At 45.1% G+C, this 27,054-nt stretch overlaps 1 protein-coding gene across 1 annotated transcript in view; it reads right to left on the bottom strand.

Annotated features, from left to right (window-relative positions):
- MIOX (myo-inositol oxygenase) overlaps nt 1–27,054 on the bottom strand; it is a 64,592-nt gene that overhangs the window by 20,223 nt on the left and 17,315 nt on the right. The window contains exons 3-4 of the mRNA XM_077264333.1: nt 24,951–25,031; nt 6,123–6,285 (exon numbers count right to left, since the gene is read on the bottom strand). Coding sequence (XP_077120448.1) covers nt 6,123–6,285; nt 24,951–25,031 — 244 coding nt within the window. The remainder of the gene's footprint in view (nt 1–6,122; nt 6,286–24,950; nt 25,032–27,054) is intronic.

Genomic DNA, 27,054 nt, shown 5'->3' on the forward strand with positions numbered 1-27,054 from the left:
CGGACAACGATCAGGCCGATCCGCCTGAAACTCTTGTAAAGCACGTCGCAGGTCTGGGAAGACAGCAGACAATATCACCCCATCCTTAAGTATACCCGTAGGTTTAGAATCACCAGGGGAATCAGGTTCAAAACTCCTAGAAAGGGCATCCGCCTTCACATTCTTAGTACCTGGCAGATACGAAACCACAAAATTAAACCGGGAGAAAAACAACGACCAGCGCGCCTGTCTAGGATTCAGACATCTGGCCGACTCAAGATAAATCAAATTTTTGTCATCAGTCAAGACCACCACCTGATGTTTAGCACCCTCAAGCCAATGACGCCACTCCTCGAATGCCCACTTCATCGCCAAAAGCTCCCGATTACCGACGTCATAATTTCGCTCGGCGGGCGAAAATTTTCGAGAAAAGAACGCACAAGGTCTCATCACTGAACAATCTGAACTTTTCTGCGACAAAACCGCCCCCGCTCCGATCTCGGAAGCATAAACTTCCACCTGAAAAGGAAGAGAAACATCAGGCTGGCACAACACCGGAGCAGAAGAAAAACGGCGCTTAAGCTCCCGAAAGGCCTCCACAGCAGCCGGAGACCAATCTGCAACATCAGCACCCTTTTTAGTCAAATCAGTCAAAGGCCTGACAACGCTAGAAAAACCAGTTATGAATCGACGATAAAAGTTAGCAAAGCCCAAAAATTTCTGAAGGCCCTTAAGAGAAGTCGGTTGCGTCCAGTCACAAATAGCCCGAACCTTCACAGGATCCATCTCAATAGAAGAGGGGGAAAAAATGTACCCCAAAAAAGAAATCTTCTGAACCCCAAAAACACACTTTGAACCTTTAACAAACAGAGAATTGGTCCGCAAAACCTGAAAAACCCTCCTAACTTGTTGAACATGAGATTCCCAGTCATCCGAAAAAATCAAGATATCGTCCAAATACACAATCATAAATTTATCCAGATATTCACGGAAAATATTGTGCATAAAAGACTGAAAGACCGAAGGGGCATTTGACAGACCAAAAGGCATCACCAAATACTCAAAATGGCCCTCGGGCGTATTAAATGCGGTTTTCCACTCATCCCCCTGCTTAATTCGCACCAAATTATACGCACCGCGAAGATCAATCTTAGAGAACCACTTCGCCCCCTCAATGCGAGCAAATAAATCTGTCAGCAATGGCAAAGGATACTGATACTTGACTGTGATCTTATTCAAGAGTCTATAATCAATACAAGGTCTCAAAGAACCATCGCTTTTAGCTACGAAAAAGAACCCCGCTCCAAGAGGAGACGAAGAAGGACGAATATGTCCCTTTTCCAAGGACTCCCTAATATACTCTCGCATGGCAGCATGTTCAGGTACAGACAGATTGAATAGACGACCCTTAGGAAATTTACTGCCAGGGATCAAATCTATGGCGCAATCGCAATCTCTGTGAGGAGGAAGAGAATTAAGAGTAGATTCCTCAAAAACCTCACGATAATCAGACAAAAACTCAGGAATTTCAGAGGGAATAGATGAAGCAATGGAGACCAAAGATGTGTCCCCATGATTTCCCTGACATCCCCAGCTTAGTACAGACATTGTTTTCCAGTCAAGGACTGGGTTATGAATTTGCAACCATGGCAATCCCAGCACCAACACATCATGTAGATTATACAGTACAAGGAAGCGAATCACCTCTTGATGGTCTGGAGTCATACGCATAGTCACTTGTGTCCAGTATTGTGGTTTATTACTAGCCAATGGTGTAGAATCAATACCCTTTAAAGGTATAGGAACTTCCAGAGGCTCTAGATCAAACCCACAGCGCCTGGCAAAGGACCAATCCATAAGACTCAATGCGGCGCCAGAATCCACATACGCATCCGCAACAATAGAAGATAACGAACAAATTAGAGTTACAGACAAAATAAACTTGGACTGCAAAGTGCCAATAGCAGAGGATTTATCAACTTTCTTTGTTCGTTTAGAGCATGCTGATATAACATGAGTAGAATTTCCACAATAGAAGCACAAATGATTTTTGCGCCTATAAATCTGTCGTTCGCTTCTGGACAGAAAGCTATCACATTGCATACTCTGTGGTGCCTCTTCAGAAGACACCGCCAACTGGTGCACAGGTTTGCGTTCCCGTAAACGCCGATCAATCTGAATTGCCATTGTCATGGACTCATTCAGACCAGTAGGCGCAGGAAACCCCACCATGACGTCTTTTACAGCATCAGAGAGACCTTCTCTGAAAATTGCCGCCAGAGCGCACTCATTCCACTGAGTAAGCACAGACCATTTTCGAAATTTTTGGCAATATATTTCGGCTTCATCTTGCCCCTGAGAGAGGGCTATTAGGGCTTTCTCAGCCTGAATCTCCAAATTTGGTTCCTCATAAAGCAACCCCAAAGCCAGAAAAAACGCATCCACATTGAGCAACGCAGGATCCCCTGGTGCCAATGAAAATGCCCAATTTTGGGGGTCACCCCGCAGTAAAGAAATAACAATTTTTACTTGCTGGGCAGGATCTCCAGCAGAATGAGATCTCAGCGAAAGAAACAATTTACAATTGTATTTAAAATTTAGAAAACAAGATCGATCTCCAGAAAAAAACTCCGGTATAGGAATTTTAGGTTCAGACCGAGGAGCATGTAACAAAAAATCTTGTATATTCTGAACTTTAGAGGCAAGATTATACAAATTGGTAGCCAGACTCTGGGGATCCATATTTCAACAGATAAAGTCTGAGCCATTCAGGGGTTAAGAGGAGAGGAAAACAGGAGACTGCAATTAGAGCTGGAGTGCAACTTCAGAGGAAAAAAAAAAAAGGTTTCACACAGTTCCTTTTCTCTCCTGCTTCAGCCTATAGATTAAACATTTGGGCTGGCCATACTGTTATGGTTTCCAATGGCAAGGAAACATCAGAAGCATAGAATAAACGGACAAGCTCTCGGGTGATGGAAACTAGAGCTGACCGCGATGCTAAACCTACACACCACACTAGAAGTAGCCAGGGGGCATTCCTGCGTTGTCTCTAGATGCCGCGCGCTAGCCGGAGAACTAACTACCCCTGGTAGAAGAAAACAAAGTCCTGGCTTGCCTCCAGAGAATGTCCCCACAGGAGATAGCAGCCCCCCACATATAATAACGGTGAGAGCAGATGAAAAGACACACGTAGTATGAAAGCAGATTTAGCACAGAGAGGCCCGCTAACTAAATAGCAGAAAGATACAACAGAGGACTTCGCGGTCAGCTGCAAAACCCTTCAAAACACCATCCTGAAATTACCTTAACTCATGTGACAACTCATGCCACTGGAGTGGTAATTTCAGCCCAACAAGAGCTTCCAGCTGCAGAGATTCACATAAGTGCAAACTGGACAAAACATACAAAAATAGACTTAAGGACTAAAGTGTCCAACTTAGCTGAGCAGAAAACTGGGAGCAGGAACATGCAACAGAATCACTCTGGATACATTGATGGCCAGCATTAGAATGACTGAGGAGCAAGGTTAAATAGGATACTCCCACATCCTGATAGGAACAGGTGAACTGAGAAGGCAAAGCTTGCAGGACACCAGTACCACAAGAGACCACCGGGGGAGCCCACGAACCGAATCACAACACCCTGGCATACAGGGTAGTATAACCGCATTATTATTTTTATTGTCTCCCAATAAAATATTTGACTGGGTTTTAATATATGCTGTGCATGTCTAAAAAAGCACCAAGAAATCGACAATGTTGAGGACCATGGATGCAGAAACATTGAGGCCAAAAAGCTATATATTTGTCATTAAAACAAGGCAAAGCTACTCAACAATTCACAAAAACATGGAAGGTGCAGAAAAATTGATGAGTCAAAATAAAATTGGGAATATTTGGTTGTAGGTAGTTTGTTTGCCAAAGGGTTGTAGCGTAGCACACTAAGGGTATGTTTCCACGTTCAGGATTGCATCAGGATTTGGTCAGGATTTTACATCAGTATTTGTAAGCCAAAACCAGGAGTGGAACAATTAGAGGAAAAGTATAATAGAAACATATGCACCACTTCTGCATTTATCACCCACTCCTGGTTTTGGCTTACAAAAACTGATGGAAAATCCTGACCAAATCCTGATGCAATCCTGATTGTGGAGACTTACCCTTATAAGTACAGGCAACAGTGAAGCATGGTGGAGGTTTATTGAATGTTTGGGGCTGCATTTCAGCAAATGGAGCAAATTCTGAAAATCCAGACATTATTATCAAATATTCAATATAATCAGGGAGCAATCTAATTGGTTCCAAATTTATTGTGCAGCAACACAACAATCCCAAACATACAGCCAATGTCATTTAAGAACTATCTTCCGTTTAAAGAAAATTATATGGAGTGATGATATGGCCCCCATAGAGCCTTTATCACAAAATCAAGTTTGTCTAGGATTACACAAGGCTAAAGAATTTGTAAAAGACAACATTCACAGATCTGTGGTTAGTTCTGCAAGATGTTTGAGGCAACCTCCCTGTTGAGTTCCTCAAAAATTGTGTGGAGATGTCCCTAGAAAAATTTATGTTTTCACAATGTTTTGAAAGAAAAAGTCACACTAAATATTGATTTGATTTAGATTTCTCATGTGTTCAATCCCTTTATTTTTATTAGTTAACAAGTGCAAACTATTAATGGGGTTGTCCAGGTTTGGCACAAAAGTTTTCAGTCACTCTGTGAGGTTTCAAAAGTTTGAAGTCACATAAAGTGCATGCCGCGTGCTGCCAGAATTCTCCAATGCCAGCGGTGAGTGCAGGCGGTCATGTGACCCCAAGTATGTGATATGCATACTTCCGACCACATTCAGACTAGGCAATTCAGACGTCGCTCAATTCACTTGTACTGAGTGAGGCCGCAGACTTCTAGTTGGAATGTGGCCAGGAGTATGCACATTGCTGGCACCGAAGAATCTTGACAGCATGCTCTGTGTGTGCTGTGTGAATTCACAAGTCTTTAGTCACGAAGAATGGTTGCAGACTTTTGTGCCAAATTTGGAATACCCCTTTAGCACTTCTATTTTTTAAAGTGTTCTTTGCAGCATTTTTTGCATACCTGCCTAAATTTTTGGCACAATACTGTATACCCTTTTGTTTAGAAAAAAACATTTCTCAAAGGGAAAGTAAAATATATATTTTTTATTTTATTTTTTGTTTAGCATTAACACATCGGGTATATATGTAGTCTGATTCTTGGGTCATGCATTACTCTACTCTGACTGTCACCTCTTCTTGCTATAGTACAGTAGATAACAGAAAATATTACATGATTCTAGTATTAAACTCAAACAGGAAAACATTGCTATGCACTGGCACTGCAAACATTGTCTGTTTTCACTTTAGATGCATTGGAATTGTTCAAAATTGTTACAAAATTGCACATATTACATACACAATATCATTACTGTCAAAAAGGTTTGTCGGATCAAATTAGTAAAAGGGGTTATCTGGTTTTAAAGAGATTGTCCACTACAATGTGTAGTGGGCAGATCGATAAAAAATGAGCGGCATTATTGCTCATCCCCATCACATGACACCCGGCTGCAGCTGCCTCTGATGTCCAGTGATATCATGTCAACTTCTGGAATTAGAACCTGACTCGGCATCATCGAGGCGGGACCTAGTCTCCCTGAGTGACTGGGCTGTAGGCGGAGTTTCACCACATTTCACCGCCCAGCACAGCTCCTGCATTGCTTTAATTAACAGAGAGCAGCAAGCCTGCGCAATTAACAGAGAGCAGCAAGCCTGTGCAATGCTGGGTGGTGATGTGCCGTGAAGCTTGGCCCACAGCCCAGTCTAACAACTTTCTTGTTCATGCTTGTATGGTGGAAGTAAAGCTCAACTTTGGGACCCTGAATAACGCAGCAAGAAAAGCAGCAAAAAAGCCAGAAAAACCAACAGCTTTTTTTTACTGCCAAGAGATTAGGTTTTAGCAGTAAAAAAAGCAACGTGTGAACCCAACCTTAACACAGTTGGACAGCTGCTGCACAAAAAGTTTGCATCCATTACAGGATGTGTATGAATAATTTGTTGATGCAAGTTTCATTCTATATTTTTGTACACAGTATTTGTCAACAGGTATATTTTACAGCATGTTTGTACCTTTGTCTGGGTGAGCCTTGCGGATACCCTCTGCTGTTTGGTACGCATGGAAGGAGTTTGGGAAATCCACATCAGGATCAGATTCATCCACCAGATTATCTAGCAAACTTAAAGCCTCCATCACACTCATCTTTTTATGTGTACAAGAACTCCAGAGAGCGTGCTGGATAGAAAATTGATATTACATTTTAAAATGTTACAGCACACAAATCATAAGCCGAGGAGCCCTACTATTCATACTAATATAATATTATGGATGCATCATTTGAATTGTTCCCGTGGATGCTCCATTTTATCTGCAAGAGTTTGTGTGAATTCTGCGCCACAGGGCTGAGGAGTACAGCTTCTTACCTGCCAAAGTCCATGGCTCCTCTTTCGATTAGCTGGCCTGGAATGACAGCATTGGTGCAACGTGATGCATACACAATGTCACCCAAGGCCAGCAAATCAAAAAAGGCCCGTGGATGCCAGCAAGTAAGAGGTGGCCCTCCTTCTTCCACGCAGTGGCCAAAGACCAGTGCCATGTCTGGATTGGGGCTAGACAGCTTTTAAACTACAGATAATATGCAGCACATTTTTTTCTAGAAAGAATGTGACACTCCAACCGTTTTCCAAATAAAATAGTAATCTTTATTCCAATATTTTAAAATCGTGACATTTTCAAGTATATTCTAAAAGATTGAATCCACTTTCATGGGTATGGTCTGAACTGTTGTAGGAAAAATAATTACATATTTTTTTGGATATACCTGAGAATGTCACAATTTTAAAATATTGGGTAATGCTTGCTATTTTATTTGGAAACCGGATGGAGCATAACTTTCTTCCTTGAATTTTGACTGTGGCACATGGGCAGGAATGACTTTCTCCGCGCCAAGAACCCTTCAGTTGCCTTCGGGTCAGCTGGTAATAATCTTTTTAGCATTTTTGAGATTTTTTCTGTCAATTGTGGTGACATACTTTTCTGAAGTCATACATTAATTTTCTGCTCTCTCTATTGCCTCTGTCTGTATAGGCCTTCCTAATCTAGACCTATTAAACAAACAGTAAAGCTGTCACTATAATTCCTCACCTCCTATTGTACTGATTTCATCTAGTAGATAAACTCATCCTTTTGCACCAGGCTGTAAACAGACACTAGTTCTATCGTTCATGAGTTTTAAAATTTTGAACTGACTGCTAAATAATTATAATATTTAGCATTTTATTTTAATAGGATTTTTGCATAGCATTAAAAAATAGATAAAAAGGAAAACTTTTCCATTAATATTGTGGCTAAAAAGTCTGTTATTAGTGTCCCTGAAATACGCTAATTGGAGCTAAATTGTTTCTTAATGTAAAGATGAAACATAGTTGTAATTGCATGTTTTAAAAGATATCCACAACGTTGTATTCTAGAGTCCACTTTGTTTAAAAATGTGGTCGCCATAGATAATATTCACCCACTAAGCACACCTTGATGGTCATGGATGCACACAGTAATGTTTCAAACAGGTTCTACCTATCCTGGAACTGTGGGCGCTCTCTGTAGCCTCTGGATATGTGAAATACACAGTTATTCCGTTCTCTATACTCTCCGGATCCAAATCAAGGGGACCTGTGGTTATAGCATGACATCGATCATCTCACGTTAGCTGCACAAGGGATATTGGTGGGCAATAGTGGTAGAGCGGCGTCACATCAGCACCATGCACAGCTTTTTGGATTTCAATGCAGAACACAGTTCTCATGGGAATATAAAGCACATGAAATATAGGTTTATTAAATCAAATAATTAGCCCATTAGCGTTCTCATCAATAGTTTAGTTGATCCGCAGATTTCAAGCCTTCATTGGGAAGTGGAAAATGTCCTCGTAAGAACTCTTTTCACCTGTCCTTGAATAGGGTATAACTGTATGATCACTGGGGTTCCAATCCATGGAATTCCCATCATCACTAGATTGGTCTTTAACAACCATGGGCATTTGAATATGGTATTTGAGCATGCAGCCAAGTGGGGCTGATAAAAACAAAGGAGCTCAGAGGTGGGGGTCCCAGCTGTGAGTCCCCGACTGATCATATATTGAGGTGTTTGAATAGTGTCGTCGCCCATGTGTGCTCCAGCTCCATATTTAGGATCTTGAATATTGTAGTTGACCATGCTTGCTCCTGCTCCAGTTAAAGGGAATCTGTCACCACATTTCAGTTAGGTAAACCATTAATATGGTCATACAGGTTATAGGCAGAATGAAAAAATGATACCTGTCTGTCTCACATCTCATGCGTTGTTGCAGAAAAATAATCTTTTATGACTTTATGTTAATGAGCACTTCCAGGCTTTGGGGAAGTTGCTGGCACGAAGAAAACGCTGTCTCTGCACTTGTAAGGTGCGCAGAGCGGTAGTCATGGTCGAGGGGCTGCCTCACGTCACCCTGGCTCCTTACAAGTAACATGCCCCAGTTCATGTGTGCTATGTGTGTGGTGCAGAACACTCATGTTTCGGCCGCAGGCCTCCTCTGTCTCCATGTTTCCGGATCTTGGAACATAAATTAGGGGACACTCGGTTCAGCTGAAAGGGAACCTGTCACCCCGTTTTTTCCGTATGAGATAAAAATACTGTTAAATAGGGCCTGAGCTGTGCATTACAATAGTGTATTTTGTGGACCCCGATTCCTCACCTATGCTGCCGAAATACGTAACCAAAGTAGCAGTTTTCGCCTGTCAATCAGGCTGGTCTGGTCAGATGGGCGTGGTGTCTTCCCCCAGATCTTGCTTAGTTTTCCGTTGGTGGCGTAGTGGTGTGCGCATGCCCAAGTCCAGAATCCACTGCACAGGGGAGGGAAAAGAGCGCGATCTGCGCTATTCCCCTGGTGATCGGTGGGGGCGGCCATCTTCCTGTGGCCGCGCGTGCGCAGATCGAGCGCTCTGCTGCCTGGGGCTTCAGGAAAATGGCCGCGGGATGCCGCACGTGCGCAGATGGAGATCGTGGCGGCCATTTTCCTGAAGCAGATTTCGCATCTCTCGGACATGGACCCGTAGAAGCGCTATTGTTCAGCACGAAACGGCTGTTGTCCCGTCCTGCACGCTCCTGACCCGTCAGACTCCCCCGTGCCGTGAAGATGTATTTCTACATGTTGCAATAAAGAGAACACTTTGACCACAGTGCCGGTGAGTGCTGCGTTTATCTTCTTGCTTCTTACATATGACAGTCTCTGTCACAGCCTTAGCCACTTCATTAGCATATATTTCTCCTCCCCTCATCATTTCTATGTCCCAGTGACATAGGGTGCTTGAGATTAAATTGTGCGCCTGTGCATCCCATCTCCCATTGCTCCTCCTCAATGTTCTGCCCTTCTGAGGCCATAGGCTACACTTTACTTCGGCACAGGTGTTGATGAGTCACTCTGGTACTTCCGCTCCCGTTGTCGGGAGTGCACCTTCTCTGCATGCCAGAGAACACTGCTTGAGGATGGAAACTGCTACATCCATTCCTTCTCACCAACCACAATATCACAAAATAAAAAAAACAGCTGACGTGCTGGGAAAGATGTGGGCTCAGTGCCAGAGCCCACATCAAGGGAGGGACACGACGTGTGCAGTACATGTATGACGCATGTCGTGAAGGGGTGGATACATACTGTACATATTTTTTTATCACAGAGTGCCCTATTTTACAGACTGTCCATCAATATTTGAATGGTTGGAAACCCTACAGCAGGGAAGGCAAGGAGCTGCTACCTCATCACATCACCATGGTGCCATGAAGACACCCTGCACTGGCTAACAGCAACCTTCACCATATGCTGAGCTGGCACATAATAGCTAATCTTTGTGCAGTGTACACCACACACCTCTAATCCTTCACAAGACAGCCTTAATACACATCATAGTGCAAAGGTGGCCAGTGGCAAGATTATCCCGTTACTCAGTGCCCCCCTTCAATCTGACAGTCAGACTTGTAATATATTTTTATTTCATTTTTTACTTGCTTCCCAAAAATGTTTCCCATGAATATTCCCTGACATATACCTCTGTCACAAGACTCCAGCATATGCCATTGTATACTGTACAGTAGCATATGCCAACATTTGACTCCCATTGTAAAACAAAATATATGTTGTGTACATATACCAATATGTACCTTCAATAAAGAAGATATAAACAAAGCCTAAGTGATAAGATTTCTACTTGATAAAATACTTATAGAGACATTTGCACAATTTAACTCTGAACATTGACCTATATGATCTGAATTTAGGTAATGTGAGAAAAGAACATGGTGCAGATCTCATGAAAATGAAAACATTATTCTCAGACAATCAATACTGCTATCAGTCACTGTTTATTAACTAACTATTAGTTATCAATAGTACCGTTGCACCTAAGACACAAGATTAAACGTAAATTCAGATTGTTTACTATACATTTTGTATACATTCTGCATGCATTCCTTTATGAGATAGTGGCAATGTCACGGGTTTACCTCGACAGAGAGGAGCCAGAAGACCGCAGCGTATGATTTCTCCTACTCCTGCACTGATTAGAAGCACTTCACCTTCATATTAAACAGTGCAAGTTTCTTCTAGTAGTGCAGGGGTTAATCTGCTCAGTTGAGAGTTCCTGGAAGCTTTCCTGTGTTAGGCTATGTGCACACGTTGACTATTGGTGTGCGGATTTTTCCGCACTGTGTTTGCAAAATCCGCAGGTAAACCGCACTGCAGATTACCTGAGGTTTTGCGGCAGATTTACCGTGGTTTTTGTGCAGTTTTTATGCGGATTCCACCTGCGGTTTTACACTTGCAGATTCTATTGAGGAACAGGTGTAAACCGCTGTGGAATCCGCACAAAGAATTGAAATGCTGCGGAAAAAACACCGGTGCGTTTCCGCGTGTTTTTTCCCCGCAGCATGTGCACTGCGGATTTTGTTTTCCATACGTTTATATGGTACTGTGCAACACATGGAAAACTGCTGCGGATCCGCAGCGTCAAATCCACTGCGGATCCGCAGCAAAATCCGCAACGTGTGCACATAGCCTTAAGGCTCTCAGGCAGCTGTGCACTGTTAGACACTCCCTTCTCTTATATAATCTGGGCCCTGGCTAGCACTCATTGTCAGAGTAGCTTTTGCTGCATGGCTGGAGGTTCTTGGTGGTTGTTATTGTAGAAAGTGTTTGGTGGATTTATCTGTGACTCTTGCTTGGTTTTGAGTGTGAGATAATTCCCTTTATTCTCCTTCTTTAATCTAATAATAATAATCTTTATTTTTATATAGCGCTAACATATTTCGCAGCGCTTTACAGTTTTTGCACACATTATTATCCTACTTTGGTTTAAACCAATCCTCTACTCCCCAATGCATTCCTCTGTTGTCTGTGTGAGTGTTTTGTATGTTTGGTATATTTCGTTGTCCCTGTTTGTATCACCTTGTTAGTCTGGTAGGTGTATTACGGTACACTACTACTCCCCTCTTCCCTGGGTGGGGAAGGCTACAGACTGAGGGCAGGTTCAGGAGCTTAGGCAAGGTATGTGGCTCAGACATCTTCACCATCAGAAGTAATCTGAGGAAGAGGGCGAGTTAGAGCACCCTTAGTGTTAGGATCTGGGAAGGAGACACTGGTCCCGGGACACCCAACAACAGAGTCATGACATTAGCTCTGACCGAAACTGTTTTTTTATCCATTATGGATCCTATCACTGCTCTGACAGGGCTCGACCGTGTCTCCCGAGTCCAAACTACATCCGCTTTGGCAGGGAGACCGGCCGGCGGAGTATTGCTCCCAGTTTTGGTGGTGTCTACTGACACTAAGTGTAATGAACCTGTGCTCCGTAGACAGTTCTGTCAAGGACTGTCAGTAAGGGTGAAGGATGCCTTAGCCCTTTATGAAACTCCAGTTTCCCTTGACGTGGCCATGTCTTTGGCTATCCGGGTGTATCGCCATCTTCGCCAGAGAGATAAAGAGATACCCCAACAATGAGCAAGGGAAACCTGGTCTGAGTCATCTGAGGAACCTATGCAGTTGGGTGGGGCAACTCGTTCTGGAAATCAGACTGTAGTCTGGCATAAAGGGGGAGTATGTTCCTACTGTAAAAGAAAGGGCCATTTTGTGGGTGCATGTCCTTCCCTATCTCACTGTAAACAGCTGCTGGAAAACTAAAGAGCCCGGGTTATGGGGAGGTTAGCAGCCCGGGTATGCATATCTCCTCCATGGGTAGGACACAGTTTGTTCTGCCTGCTGAAATCCACCTGGGCAAAAATAAGGTGGTTGTTTCTGTCTTTCTGGACACTGGGGCAGGGGTTAACTTGATTGATACTAGGTTTGTCCATTTCCAGAGCCTCAAACCACATACACTGTCCAGACCTATACCATCATCTCCATCGCCCCCGCCCCCTTGAGACAGGGATATTTTGAGATCCAGTTTAGAAAACCATTTTGCTCCTGCAATCTGATTAAAGAGATGAGAGGGAGTGGACACGATTCCCAGAACATGATCTGACTAAGGTCGCGGAAATCTAGGCAAGGGAGTTGCATTTTTTTTTTTTTTTTTTACAAAGAAAAACCCCAGAATGCACTTAACTGGAGAAAGCTGACTGGGCCAGGCACTAGAAGCAGGGTTTCATGTAAAGGAGTTGTACACTATAAAAAAATAGCATCTTTCATTGCAGAAAAATGACAGCAGATAGAAAAAGCAAGTCAATTGCAAACTTGTTTATGTTCATGCTGTTTAATTAAGTAAAGCAACTTAAGAACTTGCGAACAACTCTTTAATTGTACATGTGTTGCTTCTGGTTACTGTACACTGGGACAATGTTGGAGGAAGGCAAACTTGGCGTTTACCCAGGGGCCCTATCTACAAAGTGAGTCAACTGCTTCTACTGCCTGTTCCTGAAGTGAGTGGGTGGCAGCTGCCTGTCAATTGTGATTTTACTCTCAACAGACTCACAACTCAACTCTTTACGAAAGTCAAAACAGTGTTAGGATACACTGTTTTGGCAGTATCCATTGATAATATCACAGCAGATTTACTGAACCAGGGAGAAGCACTATGCTTGATCCAGCCAAGTCCTGCCAGGCTACTCTACACAACCGCTGCTATGCATTATAAGGGATACAAACCTATGTGCTGTCTAAATTGAGTGCAGCCGCCCACATTTCCCCAATCGGCCAATTGCTCCAGTACTGCTAATGAAGTGTTGTGCTCACGCAGGAGGAGAGAGGAGACACCGGACACAGCTCAACTGTCTCCTTTTCCTGTCTGGATACCTCACATTTTGTGTGGAACAGGACTGGCATTTGGGAGACAAGCAAAGCAGGTGATAGGTCAAAGTCCCCAAGCAGACCGTGTTCACAATATATTATGTAAAGGCATAATTAAAATCAGCCTCACACTACAGAATTAGCCTGGAAAGATTCAGCCAATCAGAGAGCTGTTTACTTGCTGCTTCTTGGCATATGTTGCAATTGTACAAGCACCTGATTGGCTGTTTTGAGTGCGTCTTGCAGGAGGAGTTGGCAGTGTTCTACCCACTTCTCTTTGGAAGCTTTGTCTCCAGAAGACTGTTGATCTGTGCTATGTGTAAATAAGCATTCAACAGGGTGAATTTATCAGGAATACTGAGGTTGTCTGTACAAATGAGCACGTTTCTAAGAGGTGAGGGGGGCAGGATGTATTAGTGACAAAAGAATTAATTTTTTATTGTCTATAGATAATAATTCTAAATTACCTACACCAGCAGCGTGATGTATGTATTACATTTTTATTGTCTATAGATAATTATACAAACTCAATTTTTGGTTTATTTTCGCAGTGCTACTTATTTAAGATTTTTTTTTTTGTGGGATGAACTTGCCTTTTGACTGGTAATGTTTTGATATACATTTGACTTTTTTATCTCTTTTTATCCTGTTGCTTGTGAGGCACGTAAAAGAAAAAGACAACACTTCTGCCATTGTTTTTGTTCTTTTTTTATGGTGATCGTCATGCAGGTCAAATAAGGTGCTTGTTATTTAGCTCTGGTTGTCACAGATGTGGTCATACCAATCATGTGTCTTATTTTTTTACATGATAATATTTGTGCAATGTACTGAATGGACTGTGACAGTGTTGTTGGTGGAGTATTTCAGGATCTGGGTCACATGAATGTTGCCCCAGGTCACAATTTGTCTAAAACCGGCCCTAATTATACATTGGGTTCCTGCAGGTATTTTTTAAAATACCTTCTATTGAGCAACATAAACATACACTAATAGGCCATAACATTAAAATTACTTGTGTTATTTTGGTCTCCCTTGCCCATGAAAAAGATCAAAGAATGAACCCCACAAAAGCTCTTAATTGGGTTTTCCTAGAATGTAATAAAATGGCCCCATCATGTGATTCAAATGGCAACCCATCCTAGTCACATGTCAGGATGAGATGCAGTTTGTTGAAACATTGCTTCCAAGAGCTGTGTCTGAATGACAGAGGAGCTGTATCGTAAGCACACATACTGGAGATGCTGGAGAAGGGCTGTGACAGGAGAAGAGATAAGTCTTCACCTCGGCTGAGCATGAAGGACTGAGGCTATAGGATAATATCCTTTGTGCTTAGTCAGCTGACAAGAAGATATATTTCTTCTCCTGTCACGTCCCTTCCTTGGCAACGCATTGGTATGTCTCTAGAATTATGCATATTATAACACTATATGATTATTTGCCCTGCACAGTAAATGATGCCTAAAAATGTGAAAAAATAATGCCAGAATTTCTGTTTTGGTCTTACTTAATGCCTCGCAATGCAATGAATTCATTAAGAGGCACACATCACTTAATTTAGTCATCACTTCTTCTGAGTGGCGTATGTCTCCATGTGCCTCATCAGACATGGCTTGAACATAACACTGGCATTTATAATGCATTGGAAGGAAGGGCATGGTCACACCCCATCCTGCCACGGCTCCTTCCCAACTCTGCCCATTTAGGCAGAGCTGCTTCAACCTTGGTGAAAACGGCAAAAGACACAAAGCTTTTCTGCAACTCCTTATTGAACCAAAATTTTGTGACTTTTCAAAGCGTTACCTCACTTTTTATTGATCGATCCTTTTATGGCTCATGAAATGTAACAATGAAAAAAACAAAATAAAATGAATCCTAGGGGACCAAAATGAACAAGGGTTAAAAAATCCACTGGGTAGTCTTAGAGAAAACATTTCTTCTGTTCATATGCTAATAACATGCACAGAACACCATGGGCGGAGCCATGCCGCGCAGAGCACCCTGTCTCCCACAGCTGTTCTCACTGATTTAAAGTTGTCAATCAGTGGCAAAGCTAGCTGGCAAAATTGAGTTCGGAAGGGTACTCTGAACATAAACAATGTTATGCTTAGTTAATGAGGTGGGTTGGGTTTCAAATGCCAATTGATATTGTGAGCCAGAGCGATACTGGAAACTAGAGGGGACGATGAATGGTAAGTATTTTACTGCTCTTACACAACACTACGCACATATTTAGAAAGATGTAGGATAATATTTTATTGAGAGGGCTTATTTAAAGTGAGTCTGTTATGTAAAATAACAATATTAACCTTTAAAGCACATAATTTCCCCTGGGCAGTGTTAGGCTTCCAGTCATAGGGGTAGCGCCAGCATGGTTTCAATCACCGCTCAGTGTATATAGAGCGGCTGCTGTAACCATGCTGCCGGAACTGAATGACAGCCAGCCCTAATGCTGAGTGAGCTGTCAGTCAGTGCCAGGGGCGAGATTACAACCCCCGCCCACTATGCACTGAGGGATGACGGAAGCTAAGCAGGCTCCACCTCTACGACTTGAAGATGAAAGAAGCCAGTGGGGATTAAAGTTAATTTCCTCCTGGCAGCAGGGCTCTCAGTGCCGGCGCAGCACGGTGCCAGAACGCTATTAAACTTCAGGTTAATAGCTATATTTTACATGACAGGTTCAGTTTAAATCCTATAAATTGGAGGCTTGTTGGACCAGACTTACTTTTTCCTGCATATTCTACAGATGTTCAAATGGGCAAAACTTAAGACAGAAACAACTAATTTTTTACTGTTTAGTTTCAGCTTTCTGCATTTATGGCAAGTAAGGATGTGGCCTCACTTCCTTTGAGCTGGACATTACATTTATATAACTTCCCATTTGCTGTTTGTCCATGTTCAGGACCTGGTCCTGCTCGGCCCTTATTCACACTGGCATCACTATGAAGCATGGTTAGGTTTTAATACGATGTGAGGATCATCCCTCAGGAGACCATCTGCCGCCTCATCAGGAGCATGCCCAGGCGTTGTAGGGAGGTCATACCAGGGCCGGCATCAGCACCCTTCGTACCCGGGCAACTGCCGGGGCCCTGAACAAATGGGGGGCCCTGGCTGCTCCCCCAGCAGCTTTGGCACTACTTGAGCTCAGCTGTCACTTAAACAAACAAGGTCGCGCACAGTGCACTCTGCAGCTGTAGTAATGATGCAGGCGGGCAGACACACAAGCAAAGTTAAAGGCACAGTGCCGGCCCGACCGCATCATTTAGTAGCAGACACAGCTGCAGAGTGCAGTGTGCGGCCATGTCTGACGGCCATCAAACAGCGTGCCCTCCATAGCCACATGCCAGAGCAGCCTGATGAGCAACAATCCATTTGTCTTCAAATATATGTATGTACATATCTGCGTACTGTGTGTGTGTGCATGTCTGCGTACTATATGTGTGTGCATGTCTGCATACTGTGTGTGTGCATGTCTGCGTACTGTGTGTGTGTGAATGTCTGCGTACTGTGTGTGTGCATGTCTGCGTACTGTGTGTGTGTACATGTGTGCGTACTGTGTGTGTGCATGTCTGCGTACTGTGTGTGTGCATGTCTGCGTACTGCGTGTGTGCATGTCTGCGTACTGTGTGTGTGTGCATGTCTGCATACTGTGGGTGTGCATGTCTGCGTACTGTGTGTGTGTGAATGTCTGCGTACTGTGTGTGTGCATGTCTGCGTACTGTGTGTGTGCGGCGCGCCCCCACACCGCCGCAGGGCCGAGGGGTACCCGGAGCCGGGCCTCTAGTTCTCAGTCTCGGGGTTGTCACGGTGGCTAGACCCGGTCCGTGACCCTGTCCGTCAGTAGGGGACGTCCGGTGTAATAGGTGGTAGTAATGGTAGCGATGGAGCGGTGCGGTTGTGGGGTGTAAGTCGCGGTAAATAACGAGGACACCAGGTTGCAGTCTCTTTACCTCTTTACTGGAGATCTCTGAGTCCTCAGTCCAGAACACGGTTCACCAGGCTACGCAAGTCCGGCCGGTCCAATGGCACCTCCAGAGTTCTCCTCTCAGGTGGAAATCTGTGCCTTCCTTCTAGCGCTATGTGTTGTAGTCCTTCCCTGCTGTGCTCACGGAAAGTAACCCCACAACGGTTGTGTCTGTTTCTTAAGTTCCCTCACAACTCGATTTGATGTTCCTCTGTAATCCACCCCTTCCCTGTATTCAGGTTGGAATGGCACCCGTTTGTCAGGTAGGCCTGGAGTTCTTCCGGGACCCTAGAGTCGCCCCTCTCCCGCAATTGCCCCCCAAGACTTCATAGGTGATATGTGGTAGACAGCCCGCCTGAGACCGACTGTCCTGCCGCTGTTTGGAGTATGGCTTGAAGCTGTATTCTAATCCACTCCCTCGGCGTTCCGGCCACCGGTATTGCGCCTCAGCAGGGTGCTGCCTCTTTCAACAAAACCCCTGCTGGTATTCTCCTTCTGCTTGATCTCGTTTCTCACTCAGCACAATCTATCTCGCTTCTAGTCCTTTCTTGAGTCCCGCCGCTTCCAGGAGCCTGCGCGGACCCGTTACGTTCTTTCAATGCCAAGCCTCTGCCAGGATCCCACCCCTGGCAGAGACCCTACAGTCTCTCCCTTCACAACACCCCCTGCCACAGGGTGTTGCTCCGTTCAATCCCGTCAGCGTTCTGTTCTAACTTCCTGCCTGACCCCCAGTTTACCCACTATGGTGGGGAGTGGCCTAATGAATAGCACCCTTAGCTCCCCCCGGAGGCCCAGCTGTGAAACATATTGGTGTCTGTGATACCTGATTGGAGGAACTCCTTCGGTGCCATCGAACGTACCATGGCTCCCCTTAGCGGCGAAGCCACAGCACTGCAACGACCAGGACTCTGGGGCGCTGCACTCCCCCCTGGTTAAACACAGTACTCCGGGACTGGGAAGAAAAACAACAATACAGATTAGCAAAAAGACATACAATTTTGTTGAGTGCAAAACGATAAGTATACTTGAACAGGCTTCCCTTTATGGGAGGTGAGAACACTTTTAACGTTACAAACATGGTCAACATTATAAATTACAGGCTATGCATAACTCCTGTTACCCAACCGGGTATTCTACTTAGTGCAAATTCTGGAACAATAAATTAACATTGCCTTTAAGAAACATACACTCTTAGTTTACCAAAGGCCTTCCTATAATCACATTACAGGGTAAGGTAACTTCACATTCTCCTACTTTGAACCTGCAGGACCGCCTGTCCCTATGGCACCAGACCTACTGCCTCTCCTTTCTTTTACAGGACCGCCCCGTTCAGCCAGGGCCTACTGCCTTTCGCTACTATACATAGTATAGACATAACATTCCTTTCGTTTAAAGAACTCTGAGCCCACTCTACTCGGCTCCTTTAAGGACTCACTCTCTAACCCCTACGGGTTCGCCTTCTGTCCTTAGTAACAAAGTAACTTTCTATGGGGACGCAGGGTTGACCTTCTATCCTCACCTTCATCATTACTTCCTTACTTTCAGCTATGCAGATCTCTATCTCTACCCCTACGGGCTCTCTGCATCTTTTCTTTCTGCAAAACATTATTTAGATTTCACATTTCAACAAATTCAACACATATAACTTAGCATGTAAAACAGTTACATTTCTTTTTCAAGCTTCATTATCACATTACTGTTCTGCAACAGTATCTTTCTCAAGTTCAATTTCACACATCCCCTTTAAGAGGGGACCAAGTCTTTCTGAGGTAGCTCGTCTTCTCAGCCTACCAGCCCACGCAAAGGTTTCGGTATGGTATCTTCGCAAAGTGTCTTTAACTAGAACCGGTAGGAAAGGTATCTTCACAAAGTGTCTTTGGCTCAAACCAATAGGGCAAATATCTTCGCAAAGTGTCTTTGGCTAAAACCAGTAGGGAGCACCTTTAAGAAGGTGCAAACTATTTACAAAAGAAAGTTCGAATCATGCACAGTCCATGATTTCTGCAGTTTGTGTAACTTGGTGCAAAAACTTCAAGAAAAAGAAAAACAAACAAAGGGGATCCCGGATCAACAAAGGGATCCATTAACCCTGGACAGGTTTAGCAGCAACTTAAAAGAACAAACAGTAACTATTTACATTTTCATGGTATCGAGGTTTATTCTTCTTCTGGTGGCTTGGGTTCTTGAACCCCGGTCACTGCAGCGCCAGCATCCGCGGTTCGAACATGCAGATGAACCCGACTGGCCAATTCCGGGGCTGCTACTAGGCGTACCGTTGCGATGGTGACAAGTTCGGGTGCCCCCGGGACCAGGTCTGGGGCTGCAGGTGCCGCAGGTCCAGACATACACCGCCGAACATTCCGTGCATACCACCCAAGTGGGTTCAAGTGGCGGCTGTAGGTCACAGGATCCCCCTTCTGTAACGGTTCTCCGCTTCGGCCACAACAGGGAGCCCTCACGTTACAATGCGCAACGAAAACATCAGTATCCAGTCCCGGCTCGTGTATGAGGCCCCACCCCCTTTTTACATGGTAGGCCAACACAGTGCCCCGCCTCACCGCGTCTCTGTCATCCCATGCCGGGGGGGGTTGTTGTACTTTCGATGGGCCCATCGACTCAGCTCCTTTCCGTCCTTTCCACTGCAGAATCAAGCACTGTCTATATTGCTCCCATGTAAGCACCGCAAGGGTGGACCCGTTCTCCCGGGATCCATCTGCTCTAAACCAGGGGGTGTCCCACCGAAGAACTACTCCATCTAAGCTCACATCCACGGGCTTCCCCACTCCGGTCGACAGCGGTGGCACCATCCTCCCCAGATCATCGGGGGATAGCACCATTAGCCCTGCCGAGATAAGTCGCTCCCTACTGAGATGGAGGTGGGTCATAGAAGCGGGCTCGTGAAGGGGAGCAGGGACGTCGGCCATACCTGCGCCTAATGTGGTTCCATCGGTGTCGCTCCGGTCCGTTAACGAGGACGCTGGAGTCGGCTGCAGCCCGGACCGGGGCTCTTCCAATGGGATACTCGGACTCCGCTCCGCTTGCTGTGGTTCCTCCTCCTCTAACTCCAAGGTCGGGATTGGTGGACGTAGCTTCGCTGTCGGATCCGCAGGCTTCCGGTCCATCTCCGGTGAAGAAAGGCAGGCCTGAACCGCTCCTTCCTCGCTCAGGCACTCGCCGTTCATCATCGCCACCTGATAGTCGCTGGCAGTGCATGCACCTAACTCCGCCATTTCTCTGAGGTCGGGCTTCTCCGTCACCAGCCTCTCGCCGTTGCATATCAAGGGGTGTTTCTCTTCTGCTTTGGGGCAGGTCATTCCTCTGCAGCCAGAAGTGCAGGGGGCGGTAGCCATTTCTCGCGCCACACTGGGAGTCTCCGCCCATAACACGCCCTCCTTCCCCTTGGGTGTAGCAATGGCGGCGCCTTTTGGCGGGAACTTTTGGCGGCTAATGGCGCAGCACAGTCTTACAATAAAGTACAGTCCAAGCACAACAAATCACAGTCTCTAGGCACACATGACCTGATTCTTCAGGCTTAAGTAGATCCTGTTCGTGACGCCAAGTCTGCGGCGCGCCCCCACACCGCCGCAGGGCCGAGGGGTACCCGGAGCCGGGCCTCTAGTTCTCAGTCTCGGGGTTGTCACGGTGGCTAGACCCGGTCCGTGACCCTGTCCGTCAGTAGGGGACGTCCGGTGTAATAGGTGGTAGTAATGGTAGCGATGGAGCGGTGCGGTTGTGGGGTGTAAGTCGCGGTAAATAACGAGGACACCAGGTTGCAGTCTCTTTACCTCTTTACTGGAGATCTCTGAGTCCTCAGTCCAGAACACGGTTCACCAGGCTACGCAAGTCCGGCCGGTCCAATGGCACCTCCAGAGTTCTCCTCTCAGGTGGAAATCTGTGCCTTCCTTCTAGCGCTATGTGTTGTAGTCCTTCCCTGCTGTGCTCACGGAAAGTAACCCCACAACGGTTGTGTCTGTTTCTTAAGTTCCCTCACAACTCGATTTGATGTTCCTCTGTAATCCACCCCTTCCCTGTATTCAGGTTGGAATGGCACCCGTTTGTCAGGTAGGCCTGGAGTTCTTCCGGGACCCTAGAGTCGCCCCTCTCCCGCAATTGCCCCCCAAGACTTCATAGGTGATATGTGGTAGACAGCCCGCCTGAGACCGACTGTCCTGCCGCTGTTTGGAGTATGGCTTGAAGCTGTATTCTAATCCACTCCCTCGGCGTTCCGGCCACCGGTATTGCGCCTCAGCAGGGTGCTGCCTCTTTCAACAAAACCCCTGCTGGTATTCTCCTTCTGCTTGATCTCGTTTCTCACTCAGCACAATCTATCTCGCTTCTAGTCCTTTCTTGAGTCCCGCCGCTTCCAGGAGCCTGCGCGGACCCGTTACGTTCTTTCAATGCCAAGCCTCTGCCAGGATCCCACCCCTGGCAGAGACCCTACAGTCTCTCCCTTCACAACACCCCCTGCCACAGGGTGTTGCTCCGTTCAATCCCGTCAGCGTTCTGTTCTAACTTCCTGCCTGACCCCCAGTTTACCCACTATGGTGGGGAGTGGCCTAATGAATAGCACCCTTAGCTCCCCCCGGAGGCCCAGCTGTGAAACATATTGGTGTCTGTGATACCTGATTGGAGGAACTCCTTCGGTGCCATCGAACGTACCATGGCTCCCCTTAGCGGCGAAGCCACAGCACTGCAACGACCAGTACTCTGGGGCGCTGCATGTGTGTACATGTCTGCGTACTGTGTGTGTGCATGTCTGCGTACTGTGTGTGAGTGCATGTCTGCGTACTGTGTGTGTGCATGTCTGCGTACTGTGGGTGTGTGCATGTCTGCATACTGTGGGTGTGCATGTCTGCGTACTGTGTGTGTGTGCATGTCTGTGTACTGCGTGTGTGCATGTCTGCGTACTGTGTGTGTGTGAATGTCTGCGTACTGTGTGTGTGCATGTCTGCGTACTGTGTGTGTGTGCATGTCTGTGTACTGCGTGTGTGCATGTCTGCGTACTGTGTGTGTGTGCATGTCTGCGTACTGTGTGTGTGCATGTCTGCATACTGTGTGTGTGCATGTCTGCGTACTGTGTGTGTTTGGATGTCTGCGTACTGTGTGTGTGCATGCTACCACTTGCGGACTTACATTACCTTGGCCGCATGAAGAGACCCATATAAATGTATTAAAAATAAATTCTTTATTTAACACAATAAAATAAAACACTTTTTTGACAAGACCAAACAAAAACAGACAAAGTGTCCAAGGAATAGATAAGAACGGTCCCACCCTATGCATGTTCTTTAATATTCAATCCAAATAGAATCTGTATAAATCTCACCGCCCTAGATGATATAAATTAATAATATTCCTTTGTCAATCGTAATATATTACATATAAAGGGTAATATTATTCCATCCAAAGCATCACAGTATAGCGCTATCTACCACACACATTACCACTGGATACCCATCTTATTGCGTTCATCTACTACTGCCTAAAGCATGTATTCAACACATTGTATAAAGCAGAGGGAAGTGTGGCTATAGCATTGCCAATTTCTGAGATTACTTACAGATTAAATATACCCACGAGAGGCGGTGATATAGGGACAGAGCCGACCGATCCTTCCACGTGCGCCCCGACGCGCGTTTCGCCCGTAAGCTTCTTCCGGGGGCATGTCTGCATACTGTGTGTGTGTGCATGTCTGCGTTCTGTGTGTGTGCATGTCTGCATACTGTGTGTGCGTGCATGTCTGCGTAATGTGTGTGCATGTCTGCGTACTATGTGTGTGCATATCTGCGTACTGTGTGTGTGCATGTCTGCGTACTGTGTGTGTGAATATCTGCATACTGTGTGTGTGTGTGCATGTTGTGATGCAGTGACCCCTGTAACAGGTAGGGGGTGCTGCATGGTCTCCCCAGTATGCGCACGGAGGCGTATTGAGGCCTTGAGAGTGCGTGGCAGTTGTGTGCATGGATGTGATAGTGAGACAGTGTCCGGAATTGTGGTTAATGGGAGGCATGTGTCACAGGGATGGATGATCCCTGCGATGCCACCCTGGAGTATCTTGTCTTTAGAGCACGTAAGCACTGAAGATGTCATTTAGTGCACCTGGGTCCGGGTTGTGGGTAGCTGTGAGAGATGGGAGAGTCTGGCTACCCACATACCTCACCTCTGAGTGGGGGCGCTCACTGTACCTTTTTCCCTGCAGGAGTTTGAGGACCTGCAGTGATGTCATGATCATGTGACCAGTGCATGTGATGTTACCTCACCTGTGGGTGTGGTTACAGGCTACCTAAAGGAGGTGTGTTTAGCACATGGTAGTGAGTGTCTGTGAGTCTGTCAGGATGGACAGACTTCCATGTGTCCAGGCGGGACACTACAGAGCGTCCCTGTATGCTCTCTGAGTGTGGACCTGAGTGGCCTGTGTGCTGTAGGTCCGGGACGGTCAGTGTTGGAGTCTCCTGTGAGACGTCCTGGAAGCACCTAGAGACCGTGGACCTGGACGGTTTGTGTTGAGGACCTGGGACTGACGAGGAGTCAGCGTGAGGAGTGGAACTCCTGAAAGGTAACCCCGGATAAGGGGGATGATAATATACAGCAGAGAAGCCTATCTGCTGCATGAACAGACTGGGGGTCGTGATAAGTTCATGAAATGTTACGCAATGGACTGTACGTCATGTGGTTTATGATGTGTAATAAACCAAATAAGACTGATATGTGTGAGATATCGTGCCTGAAGTGTTTATCCTGCTGCCAAGCGAGTGCCCCCCAAGACACGTGGTAAGCACAATCTTACAATGTCTGCGTATTTTGTATGTGCAGATCTGCCTATGTGAAGGATGAGGGGGAAGGCTAGGCCCTGTGAAGTATATCTATATTTCTCCTCCGTATCTGTGCATCATGAATCGTGGTATGTCGGCCCACTGAGACTCTTTTGCCCGGGGCCCTCAAAAACCTGGAGCCGGCCCTGGGTCATACAGTCACTTGGTGACCACACACACTACTAACCATCATTTACTTGTCTTGAGGCATTTCCACTGAAGTTGGATCAGCCTGTAATTTGATTTTCCACTTTGATTTTGAGCATCATTCCAAATTCAGACCTCCATGGGATATTAATTTTGATTTACATTGATCATTTTTATGTTTTATTCTTCTCAACATATTCCACTATGTAATGAATAAAGATTTGCAACTGAAATATTTAATTCAGTGATATCTAGGATGTGGGATTTTAGTGTTCCCTCTATTTTTTTGGGCAGTGAGCATCCCTGGGATGTCCTATGCTCACTCATCATTAAGGGAAATTGAAAGATCACAATATTTCAAAAATAAATAATATTTTTTCTTTGTCTTGGCAGAAATAAGCTACATTGTTGTTTTATTGATTGGGTTATTGCAAATGATGCTTTTTATAGAGCTACTATTGATAAACCTGTTACCTTTAAAATACTTCAAGTTAATAAATTACTATTCAACTCTTTGGATGATACTAAGAAGGTCAGTTGACCTTCAAAGGTTAACCCCTTCAAAAAATGAATTCGGTGTTTACATGATATAAGCATAATCTATGTGAATACAATTGTGACTGTATAGTTTTTATGTCATTTTCTACACACAAAAAAATCAAGTTAAACCCACCTTTTCCTTCACAAAGTCCACAGTTTGGTGTGTGTGCATTAGAGAATAGGTCATTTTCACTCTGTCCACCAGAGGGCCATCCTAAAACAAGCGGAGAGAAATATCTTTTATCTCCTAGCTCCTGAACATGGATTTACTATTAGTTCTCTTGCACTTTTCAAGGTCTGTAACTTAACTAATGATTGATATTCAGCATGAATTGTAATGCTTAACCAAGATGCTTGACTTCTGTGAGATAGGTGCGAATCTGGATGTTGGTCATAAAGCTGATGTTGTATATTAACATTTTTGCAAAAGTATTTCATACTGTACTATGCAAAAGATTTGTCCTAAAGCTTCAGAAGTTTGGCCCTAGGTGGCAATGTTTGCGCATGGGCACAGAATTGGATATGTGAGAGAAAAACAGATTTGTTGCAAAGATACATAGGTTTTGCTGAAAATGTAATAGAATAACACAAAGGAAACGGGCCAGGTGAGACCTTACTTTTTGCGCGCCAAGTTGATGTTTTTATTGACACCATTTGGGGGTAGATATGATGTTTTGATCACCTGTTATTTTACTTTAACCCCTTCAAGTCGCGGCCCTTTTTCGTTTTTGCGTTTTCGTTTTTCACTCCCCTCCTTCCCAGAGCCATAACTTTTTTATTTTTCTGTCAATATGGCCATGTGAGGGCTTATTTTTTGCGGGATGAGTTGTACTTTTGAACGACACCATTGGTTTTACCATGTCTTTTACTAGAAAACGGGAAAAAAATTCCAAGTGCGGTGAAATTGCAAAAAAAGTGCAATCCCACACTTGTTTTTTGTTTGGCTTTTTTGCTAGGTTCACTAAATGCTAAAACTGACCTGCCATTATGATTCTCCAGGTCATTACGAGTTCATAGACACCTAATATGTCTAGGTTATTTTTTATCCAAGTGGTGAAAAAAAATTCCATACTTTGCTTAAAAAAAAAAAGTGCCATTTTCCGATACCCGAAGCGTCTCCATTTTTCGTGATCTGGGGTCGGGTGAGGGCCTATTTTTTGCGTGCTAAGCTGACATTTTTAATAATATCACTTTTGTGCAGATACGTTCTTTTGATCGCCCGTTATTGCATTTTAATGCAATGTCGCGGCGACCAAAAAAACGTAATTCTGGCGTTTTGAACTTTTTTCTCGATACGCTGTTTAGCGATCAGGTTAATGCTTTTTTTTATTGATAGATCGGGCGATTCTGAACGCGGAGATACCAAATACGTGTAGGCTTGATTTTTTTTTAATTGTTTTATTTAGGATGGGGCGAAAGGGGGGTGATTTAAACTTTTATGTTTTTTACATTTTTTTCATATTTTTAAAAACATTTTTTTTTACCTGTGCCATGCTTCAATAGCCTCCATGGGAGGCTAGAAGCTGGCACAACTCGATCGGCTCAGCTACATAGCAGCGATCATCAGATCGCTGCTATGTAACTGAAATACAGGTGTGCTGTGAGCGCCGACCACAGGGGGGCGCTCACAGCAGGCCGGCATCAGTAACCATAGAGGTCTCAAGGACCTCTATGGTTACTGTCCTGACACATCGCCGACCCCCGATCATGTGACAGGGGTCGGCGATGACGTCATTTCCGGCCGCCCAGCCGGAAGCTTTAGTTAAATGCCGCTGTCTGCGTTTGACAGCGGCATTTAACAGGTTAATAGTGGCGGGTGAATAGCGATTTCACCCGCCGCTGTTGCGCGCACATGTCAGCTGTACAAAACAGCTGACATGTCTCGGCTTTGATGCGGGCTCACCGCCGGAGCCCACATCAAAGGGGGATTCACGGCATGCGCAGTACATGTACGGCGCATGTCGTGAAAGGGTTAATGCAAAGTTGTGGCGACCAAAAAACGTAACTCTGGTGTTTTTAATTTTTTTCTCATTACGCCGTTTACCAATGGGATTAATCTTTTTATATATTGATAGATCAGGCGATTCTGGAAGCAGCAATACCAAATATGTGTATTTTCAAGACCCCCTGGGAGGATCCGACCCGGTGTACTCTGCTCTGCTGCAGCATATTGGTAAGCGCCGCTTTTGACTGCTACATTGGGCTGTGGAATACTATATTACCCACGGGCTGATTTT

The sequence above is a fragment of the Ranitomeya variabilis genome, chromosome 5, assembly GCF_051348905.1.
Source record: "Ranitomeya variabilis isolate aRanVar5 chromosome 5, aRanVar5.hap1, whole genome shotgun sequence".
Classification (NCBI taxonomy): Eukaryota; Metazoa; Chordata; class Amphibia; order Anura; family Dendrobatidae; genus Ranitomeya; species Ranitomeya variabilis.